General features: G+C 37.1%; 1 protein-coding gene across 1 annotated transcript in view; it reads left to right on the plus strand.

Annotated features, from left to right (window-relative positions):
• The window catches only part of LOC142353273 (uncharacterized), a 121,007-nt gene that overhangs the window by 71,572 nt on the left and 21,518 nt on the right, over positions 1–27,917 (plus strand). The window contains exons 12-19 of the mRNA XM_075405504.1: positions 702–870; positions 1,311–1,452; positions 2,111–2,146; positions 2,716–2,808; positions 8,248–8,487; positions 9,031–9,406; positions 22,323–22,808; positions 23,793–24,130. Of these exons, the coding sequence (XP_075261619.1) occupies positions 702–870; positions 1,311–1,452; positions 2,111–2,146; positions 2,716–2,808; positions 8,248–8,487; positions 9,031–9,406; positions 22,323–22,808; positions 23,793–24,130 (1,880 nt within the window). The remainder of the gene's footprint in view (positions 1–701; positions 871–1,310; positions 1,453–2,110; positions 2,147–2,715; positions 2,809–8,247; positions 8,488–9,030; positions 9,407–22,322; positions 22,809–23,792; positions 24,131–27,917) is intronic.

The raw sequence follows: 27,917 nt of genomic DNA on the forward strand, positions 1-27,917 counted from the left end.
TTTAGACATAAGATTAAGAATACTCAAAATGCCACCTTTTTTGGTTTAACGCGATTCCTGGGCAGATTTAAATTCGCATTCAATCTTGAAACAAAAATGGGAGATGGTGAAGTATTCGATCCAATCAGAAAATGGAAAGTCTAATTCTACGATAACACAAAATTCCATGTGTGATATAGGTTGCTGCTATTGGATTTGATTTTTTATCCAAGGTGTGGGTGACATACAACTTTTTCGCCGTTCTGGAATTAAAAGTCGTTACTTTATTAATTGCTCTCATAAAGAAGCAATTATTGTAAACGTGTCTTTTTTATGCAAAATTTTCGCTTGACCGTTTTGACTTTTCGAGTGACTGTTAAGCCCTTGACTTTTTGCGTTTTGCGCTAATCGCATTTATGCTACCACCTCCCCCAACCCCCCCCCCCCCCCCACTGAAGCAGGCTGCAATTGATTAGAGCTCCCACTAGTCGTTCGAGAGCCATTCTTCCGACGTTTAGTCGGTTATGTTTCTGCCATTAATAACTAGTATCCAACAGCAGTAGCGTACGTTTCTTTACAAGCGTATGTGATCTTGGGGTCCGATTTAATTTCAGATTCATTATAGTATAGTTTTATCGGCCATTTGAATTATTAGACAGTTTTTCAATATAAAAGGACGCAGAAATAACTTAATAATAAATGAAATAATTTATGCATTTCAGCGATGAGTTAGTTGGACGAACTAGAACAGCCTTGCACACTTGCAAACCTATCTGGAATTCGACGTTCGCCGTGGACGTCACCCTTGAGCAGATGCAACTTGACCATGAACTGGAGCTGACTATTTGGGACCTCTATCTCAAGTTCCAGCGTAGACAGTTCCTAGGAGAGGTTAGTCAGTCATTTGTTAGCAGACTTATCGAGGGGAATTCGTTTGACAAGGATCGTGATTTACTATTGGGGGGGGGGGGGGGCAGATCTAAAACTAAGCTAATGATTTGTTCTATTCATTGCGAGTGTTTCAATTCACATCCTGACTACTCTCAAAATCGTTTATCGATGTTCTAACACCTTTCATAGGACATTAAATTTTAAGATGCATAGAACATATTTCATCTGACTGTCTTACGCAAAAAATATATGAGATTTGGGTTGATTTCTTGGACACTGCCAGCTACAATTAATCCACCTGGCTGAAACAGGGTAATCTAGAATCGAAAACCTCCTGACGTTTGAGAGCGACTCGTGCGACGATAGTCGGTTATGATCAGCCATTGCTATCGATACTCAACTACCTTGTGAAACTAGCAGCTATAATTAAATCTGTGTAGGTGGTGCTGAATTTGGAGCGAGCACTACTAGATGACGAGCATCACACGTACGAGTTGCAGCCGCATGACGAGCATGGTCCATCTCTGCCCCCACCGACTCCTCCCCCCTCCGTCCCCGGAAAGAATCCGCCAATGCTAACTAGTTAGTAGAGCATACGATTGTGGCGACACTTGACAATTTATGCCGTCAGTTTTAAAGAGAAGATAGTTGTGATCTGACAGACTTTATATGATCGTGTCCGGACAAAACAGTCCCACAGAAAACATTCCCAAATTTTGAAAGATTCCCAGACAAAATAGTCACAGACAAAATTGTCCCAGAACTCCTATTCATCGTAGTTCTCGAACTTCATTGTAGTTATTTTCTGTACCAACCTTTTTTTGATTTTAAGATTTGTTCACATGTGGCTCATCTAGAGAGAGTGGGCAAAAAATTGGTTATTGAGGTCTCTTTAATAGCTCTGGAACGAAGTTTCTAGCAATTATTGTCAAGTGAAAACCAATTGCAAGTGTAAACACGTTTCAAACAATTATTGTAAACAATTGTAAACAAATTAGTGTGAATTTTTGCTTGACCGTTCTACTATACGAACATTTTTTGATTTCAAGGGGGGTTCGAGCCCCTCCTTGGTCCGAATTCTTTGCACCCATAAAAAGTTCAAGGCTACAGGCCCCTCTAATTTAAGGTGACCCGACTGTCGTTCGAGAGCAATTTGTCGGACGTTAGTCGGTTTATAGTTTCATGATGAGATAATGATCGGACAATTACTTCAATTAAAAACATTTTTTGTTGTGTTTAGGTATTGGATGGGATGAATACTTAGAGGATTCATATGGTAAGTTAACTTGATTGATCTTAATTGTCATGAAGGATTAAAAAAGTTATTCGTAAATTGAATTTGTCTAGTATCATTTAATGTTCTATTGTGGCCCAAATACCATAACCAACAACATAGCATTGCATGGTCATTTGAAGTTGAGAATAAATTAATACCGGCTACAAATTTTTGGGCGAGGGGAATAAGAACTGTTTCCCCGTGAATAATTATTTTTTCGTAACTTTTCTAACTAAAATAGTGCGTGTTAGACACTCTTTCAACGCTGATATTTTCCTAGAGCCAGATAAGAGATGGTGCTATTCATTACAAATAATGAGTACAAAGCTAAGTTATAAAAGCGTTCAATTAGTACATTTAAGGGTTAATAAATTGTGATATTCTACCCGGAGGAGGTGTTTTAAGGGAAGTCGGGTGGTGTTTTAAGGGGAGCCGGGTATTCTACCCAGCGAGGCGGAAACAGTTCCTTTAGGTCTAGGGTTTTGGTTCCCCTAAGCTGATGACCTTTTGTGGGTGATGGCTTTGGTTGCTTGGCTGCGGGTGTACCTTGTGGTGATTGGTCTTTTCAGGCGAGATCAGCTGGACTGCAGTTGATAAGTTGCTCAGCAACCTCCGTGGTATACCACTGCCTGATTTGGGCAAGCTTCAGGGCCTCATGCAAAGTGTGTACTAGTCTAATCCCTCTGGCTCACTGTGACTCTCATTCTAATCCCCTCTAGAGTTTTATCGTTTATGATCTGATAGGTTTCGGAAAAACTCAATTACTGGACTACAACTTTGTCCGATAAGACAGTTTATCTGGTCTCATACGATGCGAATTCATGAAATCAGATGCTACACGCTGAAAATTTTAACACTATGTTAAGTTCTCATAGAGTAAAGAATTCCGTTTTATAAGATCTCACCGCGATTCAATCTAATCAGAGCTTACACGATTAAAACGTCGACCGGTCAGATCTTAACGATAAAAAATTTTCCTTAAAAGATCTTACACGATTTAATAAAATTGCATCTTACACCATAAAAGATCGGGAGTCCTTGAGAATGTATTAACCGTCTGCTACTTGTATGTAGTAGTAATAACTAACTGTACAAACTCCATATCTGATTTGAATTGATGTTGCGTGTGAACATATTTTCAGTTGTTAGTTTTGGTGTCATATCCATCCGAGCATGCTAGATGTCATTGACCTCAAGCAAAATGTTGCGAAGCAGGAGGAAGCGGTTTTGAATTGCTCTCAAACGAAGTTTGTAGCAATTATATTAGTCCTGTCGGTCTTTTTTTATGCGATTTTTCGCTTGACCGATTTTTCGTCTGAGGCTTTTGACTTTCCGTCCTCAAAAACGGGATAAACAGGTAGCGCCCAGCGGGCATTAAGTGCTCTTAGAGCCTTTCAACTCACTAGTCTTCAAGTATGCGATTCACAGAATCTGTTTTGGAGACTTATACATTTGGTGCGGTTCTTCGAGAGGGAGATTGCCCCCACTACTGCCACCCCATGAGACCCCTCCACTGTTGACCCCCCTCAGCGCTGTTACCGCCACTCTACCCCACTGTTGCGCCACCCCCTCCCCATCAGCCCTTAGTGCACGCCCCCCCCCCCCCCCCCCCCGCTAGGGTGCACAATCCACCCCTAGGTGGAAGGGGGCAGTGTTTTGTAAATTTTTGGACTTTTTCGATTTTTATCAGCCCTCGGTGTCACGGAAACTTCTCTAGGTTTTAATAATAGGTTACTACATATTTTCTAGTGGTAATGGAATGGTTTTAACCTTTCAACATCACGAAGTTTAGCATTTTTTTGAGAAAACGTGCAATTTTATAACTATACATTTATTTTTCCTTATTCAGGTTTTTCCAGACCCAGGGGCCAGAAAACATCCTAAGAGGTTTGATAATAAGTTACTGACAAATTTTTATTGGCCATGGAATAGTTTTTCAACTTCTTGATGTCACAAATTTTTGCAATTTTTTTTTATAAAACTTGTCTTTCAAGTTTTTAAAATTTTTCGTCCTTAGGTTTTTTCAGCCTCAAGAATGAAGGAAACTCCTGTTGGCTTTGATAACAGATTACTGCATAGTTTTTATATGTAATGGAATGTTTTCAAGATTTTTAGTATCAGGAATTTTCCCGCACCGGGGGCCAATTGAGTTGAGTTTTAGCAATGTAATGGAATGTACTGCAAGATTCAAAATCTTGAGTTTTAGCATTTTTTTTTACAAATTTTGCTTTTTTTGTAAAATTTTGATATTTATATTCATTATTCAGGTTTTTGAGCCTCAAGGTTCAGAGAACATCCGTTAGGGTTTGATAATAAGTTACTGGAAAATTTTTGTGGTTTATGGATTAATATCACAAGTTTCATCAATTTTTTTGTAGAACTTGTAACTTTTTAAGTTTTCTCAAATTTTTTGTTCGTTTCTAAGTTTTTCTAGCCTCAAGAGCCAATTAACATCCTCAAGGGTTTAATTTGTTACTACATAGCTGCTAAATGTAATGGACTATTTTTCAAGATTTTATTACGAATTTAAGCAATTTTTTATATGCATTTTTTCAGGTTTTTGGAATTGTTTCCGGTACCAGGAGCCCTGGCACCGCCTCCAAGGTTTGATAATAAGCTGCTGTATTGCTTCTATACTTAAAGGGATGATGATCAATATTTTTTATAGATTTTAATTTCACAATTTTAAAACATTTGCAATTTTGCAAGGTTTCCGGCACAGGGGCCCTGAGGGCTCTTCTAAAGTTTGACAATAAGCTGCTGCAATGTTTATAGACTTAAGGTGATGTTGACAATGTTTTTTACGACTCCAGTTTCAGTAATTTTGGATAAAATTTGAAAAAAATGCAATTTTTTGGAAAATTTTTTATCATGTTCCAAGTTTACGGAGCCAGTGAAGCTATTTCAGTCTTGAAACAGGTGTACTAGATTTTCTCTGGAGACAATGAAATGGTTCTTAAGATATTATTATCTTGAATTATAGCAAGATTTTGTAAAAGTTTGCAATTTTTTCTGAAGTTTTTTATATAAATTTTGTACTTTTCCGAGTTTAACAATTACCTGCCAACGAAAATTAAGTCTCAGAGATGGGTTATTTGACAGAACTTTTGAGACAGAAAAGGGTTTTGAACTTTACTGCGAAGTTGAAAACTTTTTTTCAATTTTGCCTTTTTCAGTTTTTTGTATGATTTATTTACTTATAAGGGTAGAAAACTAGAAATTGCAGAGTCAAATTTGATCATGGAAACTATTCCTATCTCTTTGTCTCTGTCTGTTAGATCTTCTTTCCTTGTCTTTCTCGTTCAAATTTTTTCTCTCTCTCACTATCTCTTTTTGTTGATTCCGCACTTCAGCTGCTGTTATGTGGCGTAATATCATCATCTCTGATCCTCATCAACAATGAGTAATAGAAGAAATGTTTTTGCCACAAATGAATTAACAGGCACTTTTTAGGAAATCATTGTTAATTGTTCTCAAAAGCAATTTGTAGCGATTTTATTAATCCTGTTTGTCTCTTTTATGCAATTTTCGTTTTGCAGACTTTTTGTATGACCCATTTGATCTTCTTCTTCAGAAATGAGATAAAGAGCCCAGTTTGTATTAAGTTCTGTTAGAGCCGTTCAGCTCACTAGTCTTCAAGCATGCGGTTAACAGAAACTGCATTGGAAACTTAGCATTATGGTGCGAAGGGCGGTTCTTAGAAATTGATCCCACACCGCACCCACCCACCCATCGCCCCCCACATCAGTCCCCAAATCCAATTTTGCACCTCTGCTGCGGCGCACCCCCGCTGTGCTCACTTTACGTTCTTTCAATGAATCTAAAGCTAGCCTCACTAAACCGTGGCTACTGACGAAGCCAACCGCTCGCTGGTCGTTTGAGAGCAATTCGCCCGATGTTAGTCGGTTTATGTTTATTGTTCCAGCCCTATTTGTATTCAGTAAGCAGTAACTTCTGTTTTTTGCGGTGTTTGTTTTCATTTCAGCCACTATAACTCGTAACGAGCTAAGTTTAGTGGTATTTTTCTAAAATTGCTCTAGAGAGTTTGATGCATTTATAGTAAACGTGTTGGTCTTTTTTATGCTAGCTTCTCCAGTGACTCTTACGCCCATGACTTTTTGCTTGATCAAAATTTTGCCCATGCACAAGTGTCAGCGGCTCAACTAAATTAGCTGCAAGTTCGGTACTAAAAGTTTTTAAAAATGTGCCGAGTTTGGTGTATTTTTTAATTTTAAATTTAGATATAATGGTATATAATAACCTCTAATGACCGATATGGATTTCTACGAAGCTCCCACTTTTTTTTCGAAAGCAATTCTTCCGACGTTGGTCGGTAATGATTAATGTGTGACCTCATGTCTTCACTATTAATTGCTTGGTAAGTTTTTTGATAACCTCACTGTCTGAGTTCATTGGTCTAAAGCAATTTATTTGGATCATGCTGGTCTTTTTATTCATTTTTGCTTGATCGAGTTTGCGTCTGACGCTTTTGATTTTTGGTTAAAACAGGATAAACAAGAAAAGGAGAAAATTAATATGCTGATCAGCTCTTTTAGGGTTCTGCTAATTTCTTAAATGCACACTCAACGAAGCCGCTGAGAAGACGTGAAATCAGAGGTAAACTCCTGTTGACCCCTGTTTTCTGGCATTAGTCGGGTGTTTATTAATAGCCGCACAGGGATAGCTGGGGCTATTATCGGCCTTCTCTTGGTTTTTTATTTCGTCGTCAGGATATTTGTTACGATCACATGACGTCACAACCACCTCAAGTCTGCTTTTTGTTCATTCGTTCATAAATTCAACTGAATTGCCTGCGTGACGTCATTTTCTCTCTTAATGGAGCCGGTTTTGTCGATCATTGCCGTGATTAAGTTTTTGTTCACACGTGACTTACCTCTCTCAAAAATGACTTCCTTACTCTGAAATTGACTTTGCTTTAGTTTAATTCATAGAGATAAGGCCAGGTGAGTGTATGTAACTCTGAATAAAGGTTATTTGAGAGCAGGTGATAAAAGCAGCAATAAGTTATGCATATTCTTAATCAAAGTTTATAACCTCGGCCCCTAGTGAAAAGAATAAATTTCTTTTGTGATCTGTCTTTTTACTTCTTGCGAGATCGCAGATCTACGAAGCTATTGCGGTGGTTTTCTGGCAATCTGCAAGCTACGTTCCCTTTTGATAATGAGTCGTTTTAGTCAATTTTTAACTTCATTGTTACAGGATTTGTTCCGGTAATTTTTTAATGCTTCAACAAGAAAATTTACTGTCACAAAACGATTAATTGTTTTAATCTCAGTCTGGATCTTGGCATCTACTGAGGTGATGTAATTGTTATGTTTATGCTGGAAAGCTGAGCGCTGTCATTTTTTGGTTGTATTGGTTTTCTTAGTTTTGTCGTCTCATATTTTTTTCGTTTCTACTTGTTTTGCTGCTAAAATCAATTGAGCGGTTTTTTTATGAACTCATGTTTTTTTAACTTCTTGTATCTGCGGGAAGGGCATTGAAGATTAGCTGTTTATTTTGGGCTAAATTTTTCAGAGCTTTCTAACAGAACTGAGGAAAGCGTTTAATAGTTTTGTGCTGGTCGCTTCTGCGTCAATGCTGTATCTTCTGCTCTCAATTAACCATAGCAATGCAGTCGACTATATTCGCGAGAAAAAACACCATCCCAACATGAGACCAATCCCAACTTTTAAATGTACAGTTGCTTGATTAATTGTTGTTTCAACCGGAAAATTGTAACAAAGTTGTATTAAATGAGATGTCCTTGTGAAGATTATTTGAACCTGTGATAAACTTTGATCAATTTTTAGTTAGTATTAAAGTTTGATGTCGAAGTATGGCATTTCCTGAGTGCGTTCCTAATAGATGAGTTCAATTTATGACTGCGTTTACTATCATTGTTTTTTGGTGCAAATGAAGTAGAGATTTAGAGAGAAATTAGTCTATTTTTCAGTTTATTCTGTGCATAGTATTCGCAATGCTGCTTGTAATGTTTTTGGTTTATTCTTTCTGTCCGTGTGTTAACCATGTGTCTGACTCTTTGTGTATTTAGTTAAGAAAATGTCCTACAAATCACGTCGGTGTTAACTTTGTTTCAGGAGTTATACTCAATGGGGGAAACTTGGCTAGCAATTCGATTGCAGACCTCAGAGTCCTCTCGGACAAGTTGGCACGAGACGGAGTGTCAACTATTGGCTTCCCCGGACGAACAGCGGATGCAGGGGAGGACGAAGACGATCCGGAAATGGGCTACGTGGGCAACTCCGCTCGCTTCCTTTCCAGGAACTTTGAGCGCTTCTTTCCATTGCGAGACTTGAAGGGATCCAGATTCGTGTCAAGTTAGTAAGCCTTAGGTCAAAGATTGACTGATTTGTACTTAAGTGATTGCGTCTAATACGAACATGTTAAGAGTACAATAGACCGATTGATGCCTTCCGACCCATTCAGACATAAATGCATTAAAACGAGGCCGATTTGCCCAGTGAAACCATTTAAAACGTATGTCAAATATCAGTAGTCTAATGTGCTTAAGTTAGGAGTGTGCGTTTTTTCTGTCGCGTTTTCGTCTCTAATTTATTCTAGATAAATTATGTTTGAACGGTATAATTGAACTGGTTTACTCGTACTCCTATATGGGACAAAAATCATAAACATCAATAGGTTAATTATGCGCGCGTTCACTGGCCTTCTAGGTACACTGGAAGTGTACAGGAAATGACGTCGTTTTTATCGTTTATGAGAGGCTATTTCTTGGCTATAAGATCTGTAAAAAAAGTTCCAGAACAAAACTCTTCTTCTAATTGTAATTTGAATTGGTACAGAATTTTAACTTTAAAGATTCGAGCTTTCTACTTCAACATCTTGGTGGAAATTTATTTCAGGTCTGGCTAATCTGTACAGTGGTGAAGGGTTCCGGAGTGGGGAAACAGGACAGGACGGACTTCCGACAGCCAGGGGAGGATCAGGAGGAGGAGGAACAATGACAGTTCCCAATACTCCCAAACACCTTCGCAAGAGTTACATAGGGGGCTTATCAAACCTGTTTCCCAGACGGAACTCGATTGACTTGTTGGAATCCACTGCAGTCTCGGGTCTGCATGGACATCCACTGACTCCTGCCAGCAACTCGCCTCTGGACGATAGAGGACATATCCCACATGTATTACAGCACCATAGAGACCACTTGTATGGTACCATGAGAGACTCGGCATCACCAGGTGCATACGACGAAATGCTCGACAAACAACTCACTTCGAGGTCAGCCATTAGTTTTATTATAGCTGCGAAGCTGTAAGCTGAGCGGAGCTATATTGCGGTGCTATTGGTTTTTTATGACTCGAAGATGAGTGTTGGTTTTCTTAAGGTTTTTTTTTACCGGAAGTACTATTCGTTCAGACGATGTTTTGACCTAAAAGCGAAAGTCAGTGAAATTACCGCGTGAACTGATTTTTTCTGAGCGAGAGAGGTTATTTGATCATGCGCTGCGTTTAGTGAATGACTTTTTGACTTTAAAAAGTGATTTTTGACTGAATGGGACATATAGATAACCGTTTTTAGCCGCTTTTTCGTCCAAGTGGCCCAGTTTTTTGCTTGTAATTTGGTTTTTGTAGAAATATATTTTTTTCGATGCTATATTGAAATGTAAACCTCGGAAATTGATTCCACAGCGTTTTGCAGAGCCTGAAAAGGCGTTTGAAGGTTAAAATTGGCACATAATTCGTGATTTTGTTGTTAATTTTTGGCTTTTTTTGCTGTAATTTCTTCGTTTTTGGATCTTTCAGCCGTCTTTTTGTCAAAAATCAGTTAATATAGCAAGCTAATTTTGATAATTCATGTACTCAACGCCTCTTTCTACCTCGATGTAATTTTGTTTTCCAAAATTGTACATATGCTAATCCGATTTTGGTAGTTTTCCTCCAATTTTTCTCAGTTTTTGTTTGTATTTTGATTTCAATTTCTAGAATTAGTCTTTTTTGTGCAACATGAGGAACTTTAAGTTTGTTTCAATAAAATTTCAATTCTTTTTTTGGCTCTAAGTTTTTGAAAAACAGTTTAAATGTTTTTTTCATAACTGCAGTCTCAAAAATTTGTTGAACATATTTTTGCAAAGTATGTTTGAATTCTGTTTTTTTTTCTATTCAAGAGGGTGGATGTTTGTCTGGATGACTCGTTGTCTTTTCTATGTCTCGAATGCTGGACAATGAAATTTATTCATTTTTCTTGTATTTTTTAGTTTGATTTTTAACTTTCAAAAATCCAGAATTTGCCTTTATGTTCCGGTGTTCCTTACATTGTGTCCATATTCTTCATATTCTAGATTGTATCATTCTAGTTTTGTCTTGACACCTACATTTTTATTCGTTATATTGATTTTTTCAGTTGTAAAATTGAGCGATATCAGCTTTATTTTAGATTTTCGTCATTTCTTTGGTTCGCAATTGATTTAAATCAACAGGGCAGTACTGAGAGTTTGCTAGAAAGCCTATCCAAAATATCTATTTATTGCTTTTTGTAATTTTCTTCATGCTTTGGTATTGTTTTTAAACAGTTTTTTATTATTCTGCTGCTTATGTGTTTTCTATGATTAATTTAGTTTTCGAATTGGTATGAAATCACGTTGCCTAGAATATATACATCAAGGAGGAAGTATGTGTTTTTTTCCTAATTGCAGGGATTAGAATTCTAATTGTAGTGGTTTTCTGATTCTTAAATTTGAATTTAATGGGGGAAATAATGAGTTAATGGTTTAATACAAAAGGTAATGGCTTCAGCTGCATTAGCCGTTTTTTGGTGAAGCTTTGATGCTTCGAGTCGCTTCCGGAATTCTTCAGTCTATGTTTTTTGTTGCGTCGTCTGACGCTCTTTTTCGTTATACATTTGTTCACACAGCAAAGCTGAAAAAGTCAAATTTTTTGAATGACTTCTTTTTCTCACTAACGGAGTTTGCGCGCGTCATTTCTCACTCTCTCTAGGAAAAGTTTTTGTGTGATAAAATTTTGATCACAAGTGACTTACCTCACTCAATAAAATGACTTTTGCACATTAAAACTGAAGTTTAATTTGAATTTGTTTAAGTCAAAGTAACTCCTATGTACAGTAAAGGTCCCTAATAAGAGGCTTCTGCGGGATGAATTTTAACAAGTGGTGAAGGGTTCCGGAGTGGGGAAACAGGACAGGACGGACTTCCGACAGCCAGGGGAGGATCAGGAGGAGGAGGAACAATGACAGTTCCCAATACTCCCAAACACCTTCGCAAGAGTTACATAGGGGGCTTATCAAACCTGTTTCCCAGACGGAACTCGATTGACTTGTTGGAATCCACTGCAGTCTCGGGTCTGCATGGACATCCACTGACTCCTGCCAGCAACTCGCCTCTGGACGATAGAGGACATATCCCACATGTATTACAGCACCATAGAGACCACTTGTATGGTACCATGAGAGACTCGGCATCACCAGGTGCATACGACGAAATGCTCGACAAACAACTCACTTCGAGGTCAGCCATTAGTTTTATTATAGCTGCGAAGCTGTAAGCTGAGCGGAGCTATATTGCGGTGCTATTGGTTTTTTATGACTCGAAGATGAGTGTTGGTTTTCTTAAGGTTTTTTTTTACCGGAAGTACTATTCGTTCAGACGATGTTTTGACCTAAAAGCGAAAGTCAGTGAAATTACCGCGTGAACTGATTTTTTCTGAGCGAGAGAGGTTATTTGATCATGCGCTGCGTTTAGTGAATGACTTTTTGACTTTAAAAAGTGATTTTTGACTGAATGGGACATATAGATAACCGTTTTTAGCCGCTTTTTCGTCCAAGTGGCCCAGTTTTTTGCTTGTAATTTGGTTTTTGTAGAAATATATTTTTTTCGATGCTATATTGAAATGTAAACCTCGGAAATTGATTCCACAGCGTTTTGCAGAGCCTGAAAAGGCGTTTGAAGGTTAAAATTGGCACATAATTCGTGATTTTGTTGTTAATTTTTGGCTTTTTTTGCTGTAATTTCTTCGTTTTTGGATCTTTCAGCCGTCTTTTTGTCAAAAATCAGTTAATATAGCAAGCTCATTTTGATAATTCATGTACTCAACGCCTCTTTCTACCTCGATGTAATTTTGTTTTCCAAAATTGTACATATGCTAATCCGATTTTGGTAGTTTTCCTCCAATTTTTCTCAGTTTTTGTTTGTATTTTGATTTCAATTTCTAGAATTAGTCTTTTTTGTGCAACATGAGGAACTTTAAGTTTGTTTCAATAAAATTTCAATTCTTTTTTTGGCTCTAAGTTTTTGAAAAACAGTTTAAATGTTTTTTTCATAACTGCAGTCTCAAAAATTTGTTGAACATATTTTTGCAAAGTATGTTTGAATTCTGTTTTTTTTTTCTATTCAAGAGGGTGGATGTTTGTCTGGATGACTCGTTGTCTTTTCTATGTCTCGAATGCTGGACAATGAAATTTATTCATTTTTCTTGTATTTTTTAGTTTGATTTTTAACTTTCAAAAATCCAGAATTTGCCTTTATGTTCCGGTGTTCCTTACATTGTGTCCATATTCTTCATATTCTAGATTGTATCATTCTAGTTTTGTCTTGACACCTACATTTTTATTCGTTATATTGATTTTTTCAGTTGTAAAATTGAGCGATATCAGCTTTATTTTAGATTTTCGTCATTTCTTTGGTTCGCAATTGATTTAAATCAACAGGGCAGTACTGAGAGTTTGCTAGAAAGCCTATCCAAAATATCTATTTATTGCTTTTTGTAATTTTCTTCATGCTTTGGTATTGTTTTTAAACAGTTTTTTATTATTCTGCTGCTTATGTGTTTTCTATGATTAATTTAATTTTCGAATTGGTATGAAATCACGTTGCCTAGAATATATACATCAAGGAGGAAGTATGTGTTTTTTTCCTAATTGCAGGGATTAGAATTCTAATTGTAGTGGTTTTCTGATTCTTAAATTTGAATTTAATGGGGGAAATAATGAGTTAATGGTTTAATACAAAAGGTAATGGCTTCAGCTGCATTAGCCGTTTTTTGGTGAAGCTTTGATGCTTCGAGTCGCTTCCGGAATTCTTCAGTCTATGTTTTTTGTTGCGTCGTCTGACGCTCTTTTTCGTTATACATTTGTTCACACAGCAAAGCTGAAAAAGTCAAATTTTTTGAATGACTTCTTTTTCTCACTAACGGAGTTTGCGCGCGTCATTTCTCACTCTCTCTAGGAAAAGTTTTTGTGTGATAAAATTTTGATCACAAGTGACTTACCTCACTCAATAAAATGACTTTTGCACATTAAAACTGAAGTTTAATTTGAATTTGTTTAAGTCAAAGTAACTCCTATGTACAGTAAAGGTCCCTAATAAGAGGCTTCTGCGGGATGAATTTTAACAAGTGGTGAAGGGTTCCGGAGTGGGGAAACAGGACAGGACGGACTTCCGACAGCCAGGGGAGGATCAGGAGGAGGAGGAACAATGACAGTTCCCAATACTCCCAAACACCTTCGCAAGAGTTACATAGGGGGCTTATCAAACCTGTTTCCCAGACGGAACTCGATTGACTTGTTGGAATCCACTGCAGTCTCGGGTCTGCATGGACATCCACTGACTCCTGCCAGCAACTCGCCTCTGGACGATAGAGGACATATCCCACATGTATTACAGCACCATAGAGACCACTTGTATGGTACCATGAGAGACTCGGCATCACCAGGTGCATACGACGAAATGCTCGACAAACAACTCACTTCGAGGTCAGCCATTAGTTTTATTATAGCTGCGAAGCTGTAAGCTGAGCGGAGCTATATTGCGGTGCTATTGGTTTTTTATGACTCGAAGATGAGTGTTGGTTTTCTTAAGGTTTTTTTTTACCGGAAGTACTATTCGTTCAGACGATGTTTTGACCTAAAAGCGAAAGTCAGTGAAATTACCGCGTGAACTGATTTTTTCTGAGCGAGAGAGGTTATTTGATCATGCGCTGCGTTTAGTGAATGACTTTTTGACTTTAAAAAGTGATTTTTGACTGAATGGGACATATAGATAACCGTTTTTAGCCGCTTTTTCGTCCAAGTGGCCCAGTTTTTTGCTTGTAATTTGTTTTTTGTAGAAATATATTTTTTTCGATGCTATATTGAAATGTAAACCTCGGAAATTGATTCCACAGCGTTTTGCAGAGCCTGAAAAGGCGTTTGAAGGTTAAAATTGGCACATAATTCGTGATTTTGTTGTTAATTTTTGGCTTTTTTTGCTGTAATTTCTTCGTTTTTGGATCTTTCAGCCGTCTTTTTGTCAAAAATCAGTTAATATAGCAAGCTCATTTTAATAATTCATGTACTCAACGCCTCTTTCTACCTCGATGTAATTTTGTTTTCCAAAATTGTACATATGCTAATCCGATTTTGGTAGTTTTCCTCCAATTTTTCTCAGTTTTTGTTTGTATTTTGATTTCAATTTCTAGAATTAGTCTTTTTTGTGCAACATGAGGAACTTTAAGTTTGTTTCAATAAAATTTCAATTCTTTTTTTGGCTCTAAGTTTTTGAAAAACAGTTTAAATGTTTTTTTCATAACTGCAGTCTCAAAAATTTGTTGAACATATTTTTGCAAAGTATGTTTGAATTCTGTTTTTTTTCTATTCAAGAGGGTGGATGTTTGTCTGGATGACTCGTTGTCTTTTCTATGTCTCGAATGCTGGACAATGAAATTTATTCATTTTTCTTGTATTTTTTAGTTTGATTTTTAACTTTCAAAAATCCAGAATTTGCCTTTATGTTCCGGTGTTCCTTACATTGTGTCCATATTCTTCATATTCTAGATTGTATCATTCTAGTTTTGTCTTGACACCTACATTTTTATTCGTTATATTGATTTTTTCAGTTGTAAAATTGAGCGATATCAGCTTTATTTTAGATTTTCGTCATTTCTTTGGTTCGCAATTGATTTAAATCAACAGGGCAGTACTGAGAGTTTGCTAGAAAGCCTATCCAAAATATCTATTTATTGCTTTTTGTATTTTTCTTCATGCTTTGGTATTGTTTTTAAACAGTTTTTTATTATTCTGCTGCTTATGTGTTTTCTATGATTAATTTAATTTTCGAATTGGTATGAAATCACGTTGCCTAGAATATATACATCAAGGAGGAAGTATGTGTTTTTTTCCTAATTGCAGGGATTAGAATTCTAATTGTAGTGGTTTTCTGATTCTTAAATTTGAATTTAATGGGGGAAATAATGAGTTAATGGTTTAATACAAAAGGTAATGGCTTCAGCTGCATTAGCCGTTTTTTGGTGAAGCTTTGATGCTTCGAGTCGCTTCCGGAATTCTTCAGTCTATGTTTTTTGTTGCGTCGTCTGACGCTCTTTTTCGTTATACATTTGTTCACACAGCAAAGCTGAAAAAGTCAAATTTTTTGAATGACTTCTTTTTCTCACTAACGGAGTTTGCGCGCGTCATTTCTCACTCTCTCTAGGAAAAGTTTTTGTGTGATAAAATTTTGATCACAAGTGACTTACCTCACTCAATAAAATGACTTTTGCACATTAAAACTGAAGTTTAATTTGAATTTGTTTAAGTCAAAGTAACTCCTATGTACAGTAAAGGTCCCTAATAAGAGGCTTCTGCGGGATGAATTTTAACAAGTGGTGAAGGGTTCCGGAGTGGGGAAACAGGACAGGACGGACTTCCGACAGCCAGGGGAGGATCAGGAGGAGGAGGAACAATGACAGTTCCCAATACTCCCAAACACCTTCGCAAGAGTTACATAGGGGGCTTATCAAACCTGTTTCCCAGACGGAACTCGATTGACTTGTTGGAATCCACTGCAGTCTCGGGTCTGCATGGACATCCACTGACTCCTGCCAGCAACTCGCCTCTGGACGATAGAGGACATATCCCACATGTATTACAGCACCATAGAGACCACTTGTATGGTACCATGAGAGACTCGGCATCACCAGGTGCATACGACGAAATGCTCGACAAACAACTCACTTCGAGGTCAGCCATTAGTTTTATTATAGCTGCGAAGCTGTAAGCTGAGCGGAGCTATATTGCGGTGCTATTGGTTTTTTATGACTCGAAGATGAGTGTTGGTTTTCTTAAGGTTTTTTTTTACCGGAAGTACTATTCGTTCAGACGATGTTTTGACCTAAAAGCGAAAGTCAGTGAAATTACCGCGTGAACTGATTTTTTCTGAGCGAGAGAGGTTATTTGATCATGCGCTGCGTTTAGTGAATGACTTTTTGACTTTAAAAAGTGATTTTTGACTGAATGGGACATATAGATAACCGTTTTTAGCCGCTTTTTCGTCCAAGTGGCCCAGTTTTTTGCTTGTAATTTGTTTTTTGTAGAAATATATTTTTTTCGATGCTATATTGAAATGTAAACCTCGGAAATTGATTCCACAGCGTTTTGCAGAGCCTGAAAAGGCGTTTGAAGGTTAAAATTGGCACATAATTCGTGATTTTGTTGTTAATTTTTGGCTTTTTTTGCTGTAATTTCTTCGTTTTTGGATCTTTCAGCCGTCTTTTTGTCAAAAATCAGTTAATATAGCAAGCTCATTTTAATAATTCATGTACTCAACGCCTCTTTCTACCTCGATGTAATTTTGTTTTCCAAAATTGTACATATGCTAATCCGATTTTGGTAGTTTTCCTCCAATTTTTCTCAGTTTTTGTTTGTATTTTGATTTCAATTTCTAGAATTAGTCTTTTTTGTGCAACATGAGGAACTTTAAGTTTGTTTCAATAAAATTTCAATTCTTTTTTTGGCTCTAAGTTTTTGAAAAACAGTTTAAATGTTTTTTTCATAACTGCAGTCTCAAAAATTTGTTGAACATATTTTTGCAAAGTATGTTTGAATTCTGTTTTTTTTCTATTCAAGAGGGTGGATGTTTGTCTGGATGACTCGTTGTCTTTTCTATGTCTCGAATGCTGGACAATGAAATTTATTCATTTTTCTTGTATTTTTTAGTTTGATTTTTAACTTTCAAAAATCCAGAATTTGCCTTTATGTTCCGGTGTTCCTTACATTGTGTCCATATTCTTCATATTCTAGATTGTATCATTCTAGTTTTGTCTTGACACCTACATTTTTATTCGTTATATTGATTTTTTCAGTTGTAAAATTGAGCGATATCAGCTTTATTTTAGATTTTCGTCATTTCTTTGGTTCGCAATTGATTTAAATCAACAGGGCAGTACTGAGAGTTTGCTAGAAAGCCTATCCAAAATATCTATTTATTGCTTTTTGTATTTTTCTTCATGCTTTGGTATTGTTTTTAAACAGTTTTTTATTATTCTGCTGCTTATGTGTTTTCTATGATTAATTTAATTTTCGAATTGGTATGAAATCACGTTGCCTAGAATATATACATCAAGGAGGAAGTATGTGTTTTTTTCCTAATTGCAGGGATTAGAATTCTAATTGTAGTGGTTTTCTGATTCTTAAATTTGAATTTAATGGGGGAAATAATGAGTTAATGGTTTAATACAAAAGGTAATGGCTTCAGCTGCATTAGCCGTTTTTTGGTGAAGCTTTGATGCTTCGAGTCGCTTCCGGAATTCTTCAGTCTATGTTTTTTGTTGCGTCGTCTGACGCTCTTTTTCGTTATACATTTGTTCACACAGCAAAGCTGAAAAAGTCAAATTTTTTGAATGACTTCTTTTTCTCACTAACGGAGTTTGCGCGCGTCATTTCTCACTCTCTCTAGGAAAAGTTTTTGTGTGATAAAATTTTGATCACAAGTGACTTACCTCACTCAATAAAATGACTTTTGCACATTAAAACTGAAGTTTAATTTGAATTTGTTTAAGTCAAAGTAACTCCTATGTACAGTAAAGGTCCCTAATAAGAGGCTTCTGCGGGATAAATTTTAACAAGCTTATTAATTGCTCTTGAACGAAGTTCATAGCAATTATTGTAAATGTGTGTGTCTTTTTTTATGCAAAAATTTCGCTTGACAATTTTGACTTTTCGAGTGACTTTTACGCCCTTGACTTTTTGCGTTTCGCGTGATCTAAAATTCTTTCTCAATCACAATTTCAAGCAGCTGAATTCAATTGCCGGCAATTTAATACTAAAAATCAAATGAAAAGTGCGCCGAAACTGGTGCCATTTTTTACTTTAAATCTGAAGTGGTATATATTAACCTCTAATGTGGTTATTTGAAGCCCACTATTGATTTTCTTAGTCCCATTTCAACCCACCCCCCTCCCCACCCCGACTGAAGCAGGCTGCAATTTATTAGAGCTCCCACTAGTTCGAGAGCAATTCTTCCGACGTATAGTTGGTTATGTTCAATTTATCGCTGAATGTTTTTTACATAGCTTTTTGAGCGGCGTCGATTTTTCAATTTAGATCTGTCTCTGTTTCTATCTCTATTATACGGCACGCAGGTCTTCTTTCGCAGCTATTCCGGAAATCTGCCGGCTATGTTTCCATTTTTTATCTGCCCTCGCTCTCTCCTTTTTCTCGTTGTTGTTCAGCTCGTTATTGTGTGTAAAATTGCACGTGTGTATGGAGCCGTAACTTTTATATACCTCCTCAGGTGGAGGCATAGATCACCTTGTGTATCTAGGTGTGTGTGTATGTGTGTGTGCTAAATTTGAAAATAATTATTATTGAGGTGAAGCTGTAAGCTTAGCGTAACTGTATTGAGACACTCGCGGATTTTAACAATCCAGGAATTTGCATTGTTTTGTTGCATAGTCTTTTTTTCGAAAGAAATTCACCTGATTGATGCTTTATCTTTTGAAACGGGATAAACAGATGAAGGCCGGAGACTTTAAGATGCAGTGAAGTTCCTGATTAGCTTTACTAGTCTTATAAGTGCTAAGTTTGATGAAGTTGCTGGGAGGGCATGATTTCAACCGTATCCCAAGACGATTTTCGACCCCAAAATATTCGGATTTTTTTCTGCCTTCATTGTAATCTTGTTCTTCGTTTGGTGGGACTTTCATTTGATCTGGTGTTTGAGTCAATTTGTTAAATTTCTAATGATCAAATATGTTTCTTACAAGTTTGTCGTTTTGCTATGTATTCGTCTTGCTATGTATCTGTGCTTCTGACGCTTATTTTTTTTGCATTTATTTGTTCAATTGGATCTTCGAAGTTCGAAGCAATTATTGAAAACAAGTTGGTATTTTGTTCTTCCGACCGTTTTGACTTTTCGTGCGACGTTTGCGCCCTTGACTTTTTCTTTTTGCGTGATCAGCTGAAATTAAGTGGCGGCAGTTCACTAATAAAAGTCAAATGAAAAGTGCGCCGAAATCGATATATTTTTTACAATTCAAAGAATTTGAATTGTATTGGGGCGCTGTCTTTTTTTTACAACTCGCAGAGGAGTATTGGTTTTATTAAGGTTTTTTATAGCTGCGAAGCTGTAAGCTGAGGGAAGCTATATTGCGGTGGTCTTGGTTTTTTTGTTTCGTCGTCTGACGCTCTATTTCGTTTAACATTACTTGTTCACACAGCAAAGCCGAAAAAGTCAAATTTTCTGAATGACTTCTTCCTCTCACTAACGGCGTTTGCGCGCGTGACATCATTTCTCACTCTCTGTAGCAAAAGTTCTTTGCGTGATTAGATTTTAATTACAAGTGACTAACCTCACTCAATAAAATGACTTTGCACTTTAAAACTTAGGTTTAATTTGAATTTGTTTAAGGTCAAAGGAACACATACGTGCAGTAAAGGTCCCTAATAAGCGGCTTGTGCGGGATGAATTTCAACAAGCTTTATTACTTTATCGCTGAATGTTTTTTACCTAGATTTTTGAGCGGCGTCGATTTTTTTCAATTTAGATCTGTCTGTTTCTATCTCTATTATACGGCACGCAGGTCTGTTCTTTCGCAGCTATTCTGGCAATCTGCCGGCTATGTTTTTTTTACCGGAAACACTACTCGTTCAGACGCTATTTTAACTTTAAAGCAAAAGTGAGTAAAATTGCCGTGTGAACTAATTTTTTCTGAGCGAGAGAAGTTTTTTGATCCTGCGTTGCGTTTAGTGTATGAATTTATGACTTTGAAAATTAGATTTTGACTGAATGGCACATATAGATAACTGCTTTTTAGCCGTTTTTTTTTTTCGTCTAAGTGGCCCAGTTTTTTGCTTGTAGTTTGGTTTTTTGTAGAAATAAGTTTTATTGCTATATTGAAATGTAAATCTCAGAAGTTGATGCCACAGTGTTTTGCAGAGCCTGAAAATGCGTTTCAAGTTCAAAATTGGCACCTATTTCGTGGCTTATTAGTTAATTTTTGGCTTTTTTTAAATTAATTTCTTCATTTTTGGATCTTTCAGCCGTCTTTTTGTCAAATTTCAATTAATATGGCATCTCCCTTTTGATAATTCATATACTCAACGCCTCTTTCTACCTCGATGTACATATTCTTATCCGATTTTGGTAGTATTTTTTTCCAGTTTTTGTCAAATTATTAATTGACTTTTAAGTACTAGAAATAGTCTTTTTGTTCAACATGAGGGACTTTTGTTTTGTTTCATTAAAAATTAAATCAGTTTTTGGCGTTAAGTTTTTGAAGAACAGTTAAATTTGTTTTCATAAATGCTAAGTTTTTTGACCAGTTTTTGCAATATGTTTCAATGTTTCGTGTGTTTGAGTTTTGCTTTTTTTCTTTTGTTCTGTCCAGGACGATGGATCTTTGTCTCGGACTCTTTGTCTTTTCTATGCTTCGAATGCTGAGTAATGGAAGGTCTTCGTTTTTTATTTTTTAAATTGTTAACTTTCAAAAATCCAGATTTAGTCTTTTTGTTACGGTGTTCCTTACATTGTGTCCTTGCTTTTCACATTCTAATTTGTATATTTCTAGCTTTGTCATGGCACCTACATTTATATTCGTTTTTTTTCCAGTTTCTAGAAAATTGAATGATTTCAGCTTTTTTTTTAGATTTTTGCCATTTCTTTGATTTGCAATTGGTTTCATTCAACATAGATCAGTACTGAGAGTTTGCTAGAAAATCTTTTCCAAAATTGCCACTTATTAGTATTTTTTGCAACTTTCTTGCGGCCTTGGTGTTGTTTTTAAACGACTTTTTCCCTCTTATTTTTTTTCTGTTGTTTTGTCTTTTCTATGATTTCAGTTTTGGAATAAATATGAAATCATGTTCTCGGACATATATACAACAAAGAAGGAGTATTTTTTTGTTTTTGTCTCAATCGCAGTGTTTTGAAATCTTTCTGTAGTGGTTCTCTGTCTCCTCAATTTGAGCATTCTTTTATGAAAAATTTAACTTAAGTTTCTAAGTTCATTGTCTGCCGTTTGCTTTCGCGATCTTTTTGAGACTAGAATCATGATTTTTTGAGGGCAATTCATAGCCCTGTCAGTTTTTTCAGCTTATCAGTATTTTGACCATCCTAATGATTTCGGACATTTTTAACGTTACCAAACGTTTTCAATAAAAAATTGTGCTGCATTTTGTTTCTTTTCGTGGCCGTGGTGAAAGTTTCACCAATATTTATATCAGACCTGGTGAGGTAATGAGTTAACGCTTTATTACGAAAGGCAAAGGCTTCAGTTGCAATTACGGTTTTTTGTGAAGTTTTTACGCTTCGAGTCGCTTCCGGAGTTCTTCCGGCTACGTTTTTAAGATCTGTTCACACATTTTCATGATTTTTGAAGTCAATTGGAGTCGTGATTTTGGTCACTCCGAAACAGGAAATGGAGCAAAAAGTGAGTGATTTGCGTTGTGCATTTTCTCAATCTAATTTTCAAGTAGTGTGAGAAAACGGTGTTTGAACAAAAATTTTGGATCGGATTTTTTTCTAAATGGATTTCCGAATCAGTCCGTGGTTTATTCTAGGCGTAGTTTTTTATTGAACTAATTTTCAATTTCTCGCTAGCGTTTTGTTCACATTTTGACATTGATTTTTTTTCATTTTTTTGATTTTTTTAGAAATGGTTCTCCCAATTTACTCGTAGTCCGTTCGAGGTCTAGTTTCTTGTTTAATCAATGAAAATTCTTTGAACTGTACGTTAGGACTTGTCCTGCTATGTTTTTTTCACTTGAAATTTAGTGGTAGACATTAACCTCTGATGACGATATTTGAAGCCCCCTCAATGGATTTATTTAGCCCCCCACCCCAGAGTGAAGCATGCTGTAATAGATTTGAGCTCCCACTATTCCTTCGAGAGCAAGTCTTCCGACGTTAGTCGATTATGTTCTTTACTTTCAGAGAAATCGACTTCGATGACCTGGATGGACGAGAGAAGTTGTCACCGATGGATATTTGGAAAGGAATGAAAGGAGTTTCCTCTCAGTTGCCCTACATGGGTATGAAAGACAGCCAAATATCTCAGTCAAGAAGGCAGTCGGAACCCTTCGTGAAACAGGATGAAGATCAAATGGAGTACCAAAACTACGCGAGTGGTCGAATTTCTGCAAGACGGAAGAACGTCAGTGGTGGCGTTCAATCTCGTTTGATACATAGAGCAAACATAGGCGATGATTTTGTGCCGAGTGATCGTGACGAACGCTTCAGTGATTTTGATGAAAGGTTAAGTGATAGGGAGAGAGTGGCAAGGCGGGGTCCGGGGTTTGATGACTGGGATACAGTGAGTGAGCGTGGTGCATTATCAAGGAGCCACAGGTCCACAGGTGGAGGGTCAGGGAAAAGACGCAGAGCTTCCGAGGCTGTCAGAAGAAACAATTATTACAACAGGTTCGCAAACAAGGGTTGTTTCTACTCGCTCTCATACAAAGTTGATGGCAACTTTTTTTTGGACATTTGGGACTTTTTGGCAAGTTCATCTGATCGAATTGACTAATCGTGGAAAGAAACTAAGAAAAAGTTGACCTGACACAAGATCAATAAGTCTTAGCGCAATAAATCTTGGTGTCAAGTTCAAAGTTCACTGAAACTTCTGGGACCGCATGTAGAGCGTGATTTTTGAAATTCTGAATAATAGTGGTATTTTTAATAGCCGCGTCAGCAATTCCAGGCGGCTATTATTGCGCTCCTAATTTTTTTACTGCGTCTAACAGATTTTTGTTTCGTCTTACCGTGACGTCATTTCTGCTTTTAGGTCAGATGCGTGACTTACATCACTAAAAAAATGATTTCTGAACTTACTTATGGAACTTTAATTTTTATGAACATTTACTAGTTTAAGATCAATAGTGTGCATCTAAGTGGTGCCAAAATTTATGCCCTAATTCTTGAGTAGTAGTCTTGAGTCTTTGATTTTTAATATCAATTTTGAAAAAGCTCTTTTAGGGTTTTTTTCCTTATAGACCGCATGTCATAAAATTGACAGTACGTATCTAACCCAAAAAAACTAGTGGTCTACTAAAGGACTTTTGGTCAATCTGCCTATCCTGTTTCTTTACTTGCTTCAATTCATGGAAGGCCACAAGCGTCTATCGCGGCTATTTTCCGGCAATCTGCCGGCTATGTTTAATCAAAGCAGAAGAATTTCGGTTAGACTCAACAAGCAGTACAGGGAGTGGTCATTTGAGGACTCAGAATTAGTTCAGAAACTGAAATAACTTGCTGAGTTTTTCTATGAAAGTAAAAACTAATATATAATTCAAGACTTACCGTTAAAACTTTATGTCGGGATTTTATTCGCAGAGTGATGCATGAGTCGTTCTTTGGCAATATAGCTGAAAAGAATAGGTTAAAAAGGCTGAATATTCGTTTCAGAAATGACGGCTATTTTTCTCCAATGGGATCTTCCGATCGTTCCACGCCTACCCATCTATCCACAGCGCCCATCCGAGGAGATCCAGGTGCCTCCTCCTCCACCCTGACCCCTCCACTTCGGGCAGCCAGCCAAGGGGCAAACTCATCCGGGGGCAGCCTCCAAAGCAGGAGGTACAACAGACACCCGGGTGGTTGGGACGGGGGAGGGGGAAGTGGGAGGAGCAGTGACATTCGGAGACGTAATACCACTGGAGGATCTCCCAGAAGTGGAAGCAGGATCAAAGACAGAATAGCTGAGGAGGATGACGAGTTTCCGAATCGACCATTAAGGGATCGAGGTAATGCTTTTTCTGTCATTACTTACTCTAAAGACGGCTCGAAAGAGCTGTTCGCAGCAGTCCATAGCTGTGAGAAAAAAAGATAGATGTGAGAGACTGATGCGCATCTGTTCCCATCTAAGATATGCGGCCTCCAGCAGGTCTGCTCTGCACTTAGCATGGATTCCTGTCGGCACAAATGACCATTTCAGTAAATATTTGTACACATTGAACATTTCTCCCTCGCTGTGAAATCATTGAACTCGAACCCCAACTTCAAATCTCCAAACTGTTCTGTGAAACTTGATCTAAAATTCGGCAAAGCCTCCGCCAAATTTTTGATTGAATTATTTGAAGTATTTATTGAAATGCTCGGCACAAGGAAGCTCAAAAAATTTATGGAAGTCGTGTGGTTTTCGTTCAAAATTTTCGCCTGACCGTTTTGATTTTTCTGGTGACTTATGTCCTTTACTTTTTGTGTCTCATGTGCTCTCCATTCACATATTTTAGCAGCCCTACTCGTTTGGAGCCATTAAATTAGTCTTGCGGTCTTTGTGTATGTAATTTTTTGCTTGATCAGATTTTCTTCTTACTCTTTTGACTTTTGTCCTCAGAAATCGGATAAACTGGTAAAGCCCGGAGGGCATTGAATGTCCTAGCTCCTCTCTTAGACCCTATAGCATTACTAGCCTGTAAGTATGAGATTCATCGAAACTGTTGAGGAGATAAACGTGTGGCTTGAAAGGGGGATGTTACCGACGCCCCCTCTGTTGTTCCCTCAAACTGACCACTCACCCAGTCCACCCTCCTCTACCTGGCTATTTAGAACCCCGCCCACTCCCTCGTCTACCTTCCAACCTGCAACCCGAAAAAACCCCACTACTACGTTCACACCCCCTCAGAAAATTAGAATAGTTACACAAAAAATATATAGAACAGTTATACCAAACGTACTAGAAAAATCACGTCCCAAAAACAATTTGTAAATATAATATAATCAATTGAGTTATTGTACAACAAATCAATTTGGACTACATTTTTCCAAATTGATTTGGAATTATTTGATTGAATTATTTGAAGTATTTATTGAAATGCTCGGCACAAGGAAGCTCAAAAAATTTATGGAAGTCGTGTGGTTTTCGTTCAAAATTTTCGCCTGACCGTTTTGATTTTTCTGGTGACTTATGTCCTTTACTTTTTGTGTCTCATGTGCTCTCCATTCACATATTTTAGCAGCCCTACTCGTTTGGAGCCATTATATTAGTCTTGCGGTCTTTGTGTATGCAATTTTTTGCTTGATCAGATTTTCTTCTTACTCTTTTGACTTTTGTCCTCAGAAATCGGATAAACTGGTAAAGCCCGGAGGGCATTGAATGTCCTAGCTCCTCTCTTAGACCCTATAGCATTACTAGCCTGTAAGTATGAGATTCATCGAAACTGTTGAGGAGATAAACGTGTGGCTTGAAAGGGGGATGTTACCGCCGCCCCCTCTGTTGTTCCCTCAAACTGACCACTCACCCAGTCCACCCTCCTCTACCTGGCTATTTAGAACCCCGCCCACTCCCTCGTCTACCTTCCAACCTGCAACCCGAAAAAACCCCACTACTACGTTCACACCCCCTCAGAAAATTAGAATAGTTACACAAAAAATATATAGAACAGTTATACCAAACGTACTAGAAAAATCACGTCCCAAAAACAATTTGTAAATATAATATAATCAATTGAGTTATTGTACAACAAATCAATTTGGACTACATTTTTCCAAATTGATTTGGAATTATTTGATTGAATTATTTGAAGTATTTATTGAAATGCTCGGCGCAAGGAAGCTCAAAAAATTTATGGAAGTCGTGTGGTTTTCGTTCAAAATTTTCGCCTGACCGTTTTGATTTTTCTGGTGACTTATGTCCTTTACTTTTTGTGTCTCATGTGCTCTCCATTCACATATTTTAGCAGCCCTACTCGTTTGGAGCCATTATATTAGTCTTGCGGTCTTTGTGTATGCAATTTTTTGCTTGATCAGATTTTCTTCTTACTCTTTTGACTTTTGTCCTCAGAAATCGGATAAACTGGTAAAGCCCGGAGGGCATTGAATGTCTTAGCTCCTCTCTTAGACCCTATAGCATTACTAGCCTGTAAGTATGAGATTCATCGAAACTGTTGAGGAGATAAACGTGTGGCTTGAAAGGGGGATGTTACCGCCGCCCCCTCTGTTGTTCCCTCAAACTGACCACTCACCCAGTCCACCCTCCTCTACCTGGCTATTTAGAACCCCGCCCACTCCCTCGTCTACCTTCCAACCTGCAACCCGAAAAAACCCCACTACTACGTTCACACCCCCTCAGAAAATTAGAATAGTTACACAAAAAATATATAGAACAGTTATACCAAACGTACTAGAAAAATCACGTCCCAAAAACAATTTGTAAATATAATATAATCAATTGAGTTATTGTACAACAAATCAATTTGGACTACATTTTTCTTAACCCGAAATTTTTTTCTTTAATTGTGCATTAAATGTCACATTTTGTAAGGAAACTTTCTGAAAATGCTATTCCCGCCTCCCTTTCAGATTGCTCAAGCAGATAAATAACAGTTTGACGTTTAAAGTTTTCCATTCTTTTTCATGTTACACCAAAGTAAGTTCTATATAACTAAGGCCATCCAGTCAAGAGAGTGCTCTTCACTCCTCAAAACCACTTCTAGTATTCGATCCCTAAATTTAGTAAAAGTCGGAAACTGATCTGAAATAACGTACTGGTAAAAATTTTTTTAGCAGTCTTTAATCTATTATAGTTTTCTTGTGAAGAAACACGTTTTTAACTCTCAGTTTAATGGTTTCTGACGATTTAAAATGATATTTTGATTAAGAGTCTGAATAGGTGTGGCTGAATAGTGGCTATGATTCCTGAAGAGCCTTGAGTATTAACTTACTGATTTTATATAGAATCCTACCTCTAAATGAAAAGGTTGCTTTAACGGCACTTGCTTAAATTGTGTTTTGTATCTGATCTGGACGTAATTCAATTGTCGTGGACGCTCAAATTTTTTTAGGCAACATGTTCCGGTCGTCAGCCTCTCAGCGGCTATTATCTCTTTTTTTAAATTCGCTTTACCTTTTGATCACGTTTTCGTTTTACGCTTTTCACGATTTTTACGCTTTTCACGTTTTTTCTTATTTTCATTCTTGACTTCTGACTTACGTCACTCACTGTTTCAACTGAATGGATTTTAAATTCTTTCAAGAATTGAATTACACAGTGTAGTGAATACGGTCAAAGTCAAAAGAGCAAAATCAAAAGATCAAAAGAAACAGGATAAGTATATAAAGCCCGGTCATTAAGTCATAGGTCATTATGTTATCAAAGCTCATTAAAGTGATTGCTTGCTGGCATTAGTATTGTGCTATGTAGCCTTCAGTTTAGAAGCTGAATTAAGTGTAATTTTAGAATCTAACCTAATATGCAGAATTTGCACACCAAATTAAAATAATTGACAATTAGAAAAATTGTGTCAATTTCTCTCTTATTTTTGCTTTTTCTGTTTCAATCCCAATGTGCGTCAAGCGGGTCAACGGTGGCTATTTTCCGGGTATTTGCTGGCTATGTTTTGTATAATTGAGCTGACATGTGTTGATATTCATCTTTATTCGCTCAAATTTTAAGTGTTCACAGAAGTGTGATGAGGTTTTTTGAGCCGACGAAAAAAAATCAAAAAAATTATAGATTTTTCTACGTATTATTTGAGTGGATTTCTTCAAGAAGCCAAAACAGATAACTTGTCAACTAAACAATTTTTGATT

The sequence above is a fragment of the Convolutriloba macropyga genome, chromosome 14, assembly GCF_964194025.1.
Source record: "Convolutriloba macropyga chromosome 14, txConMacr16.3, whole genome shotgun sequence".
NCBI classification, from domain to species: domain Eukaryota; kingdom Metazoa; phylum Xenacoelomorpha; order Acoela; family Convolutidae; genus Convolutriloba; species Convolutriloba macropyga.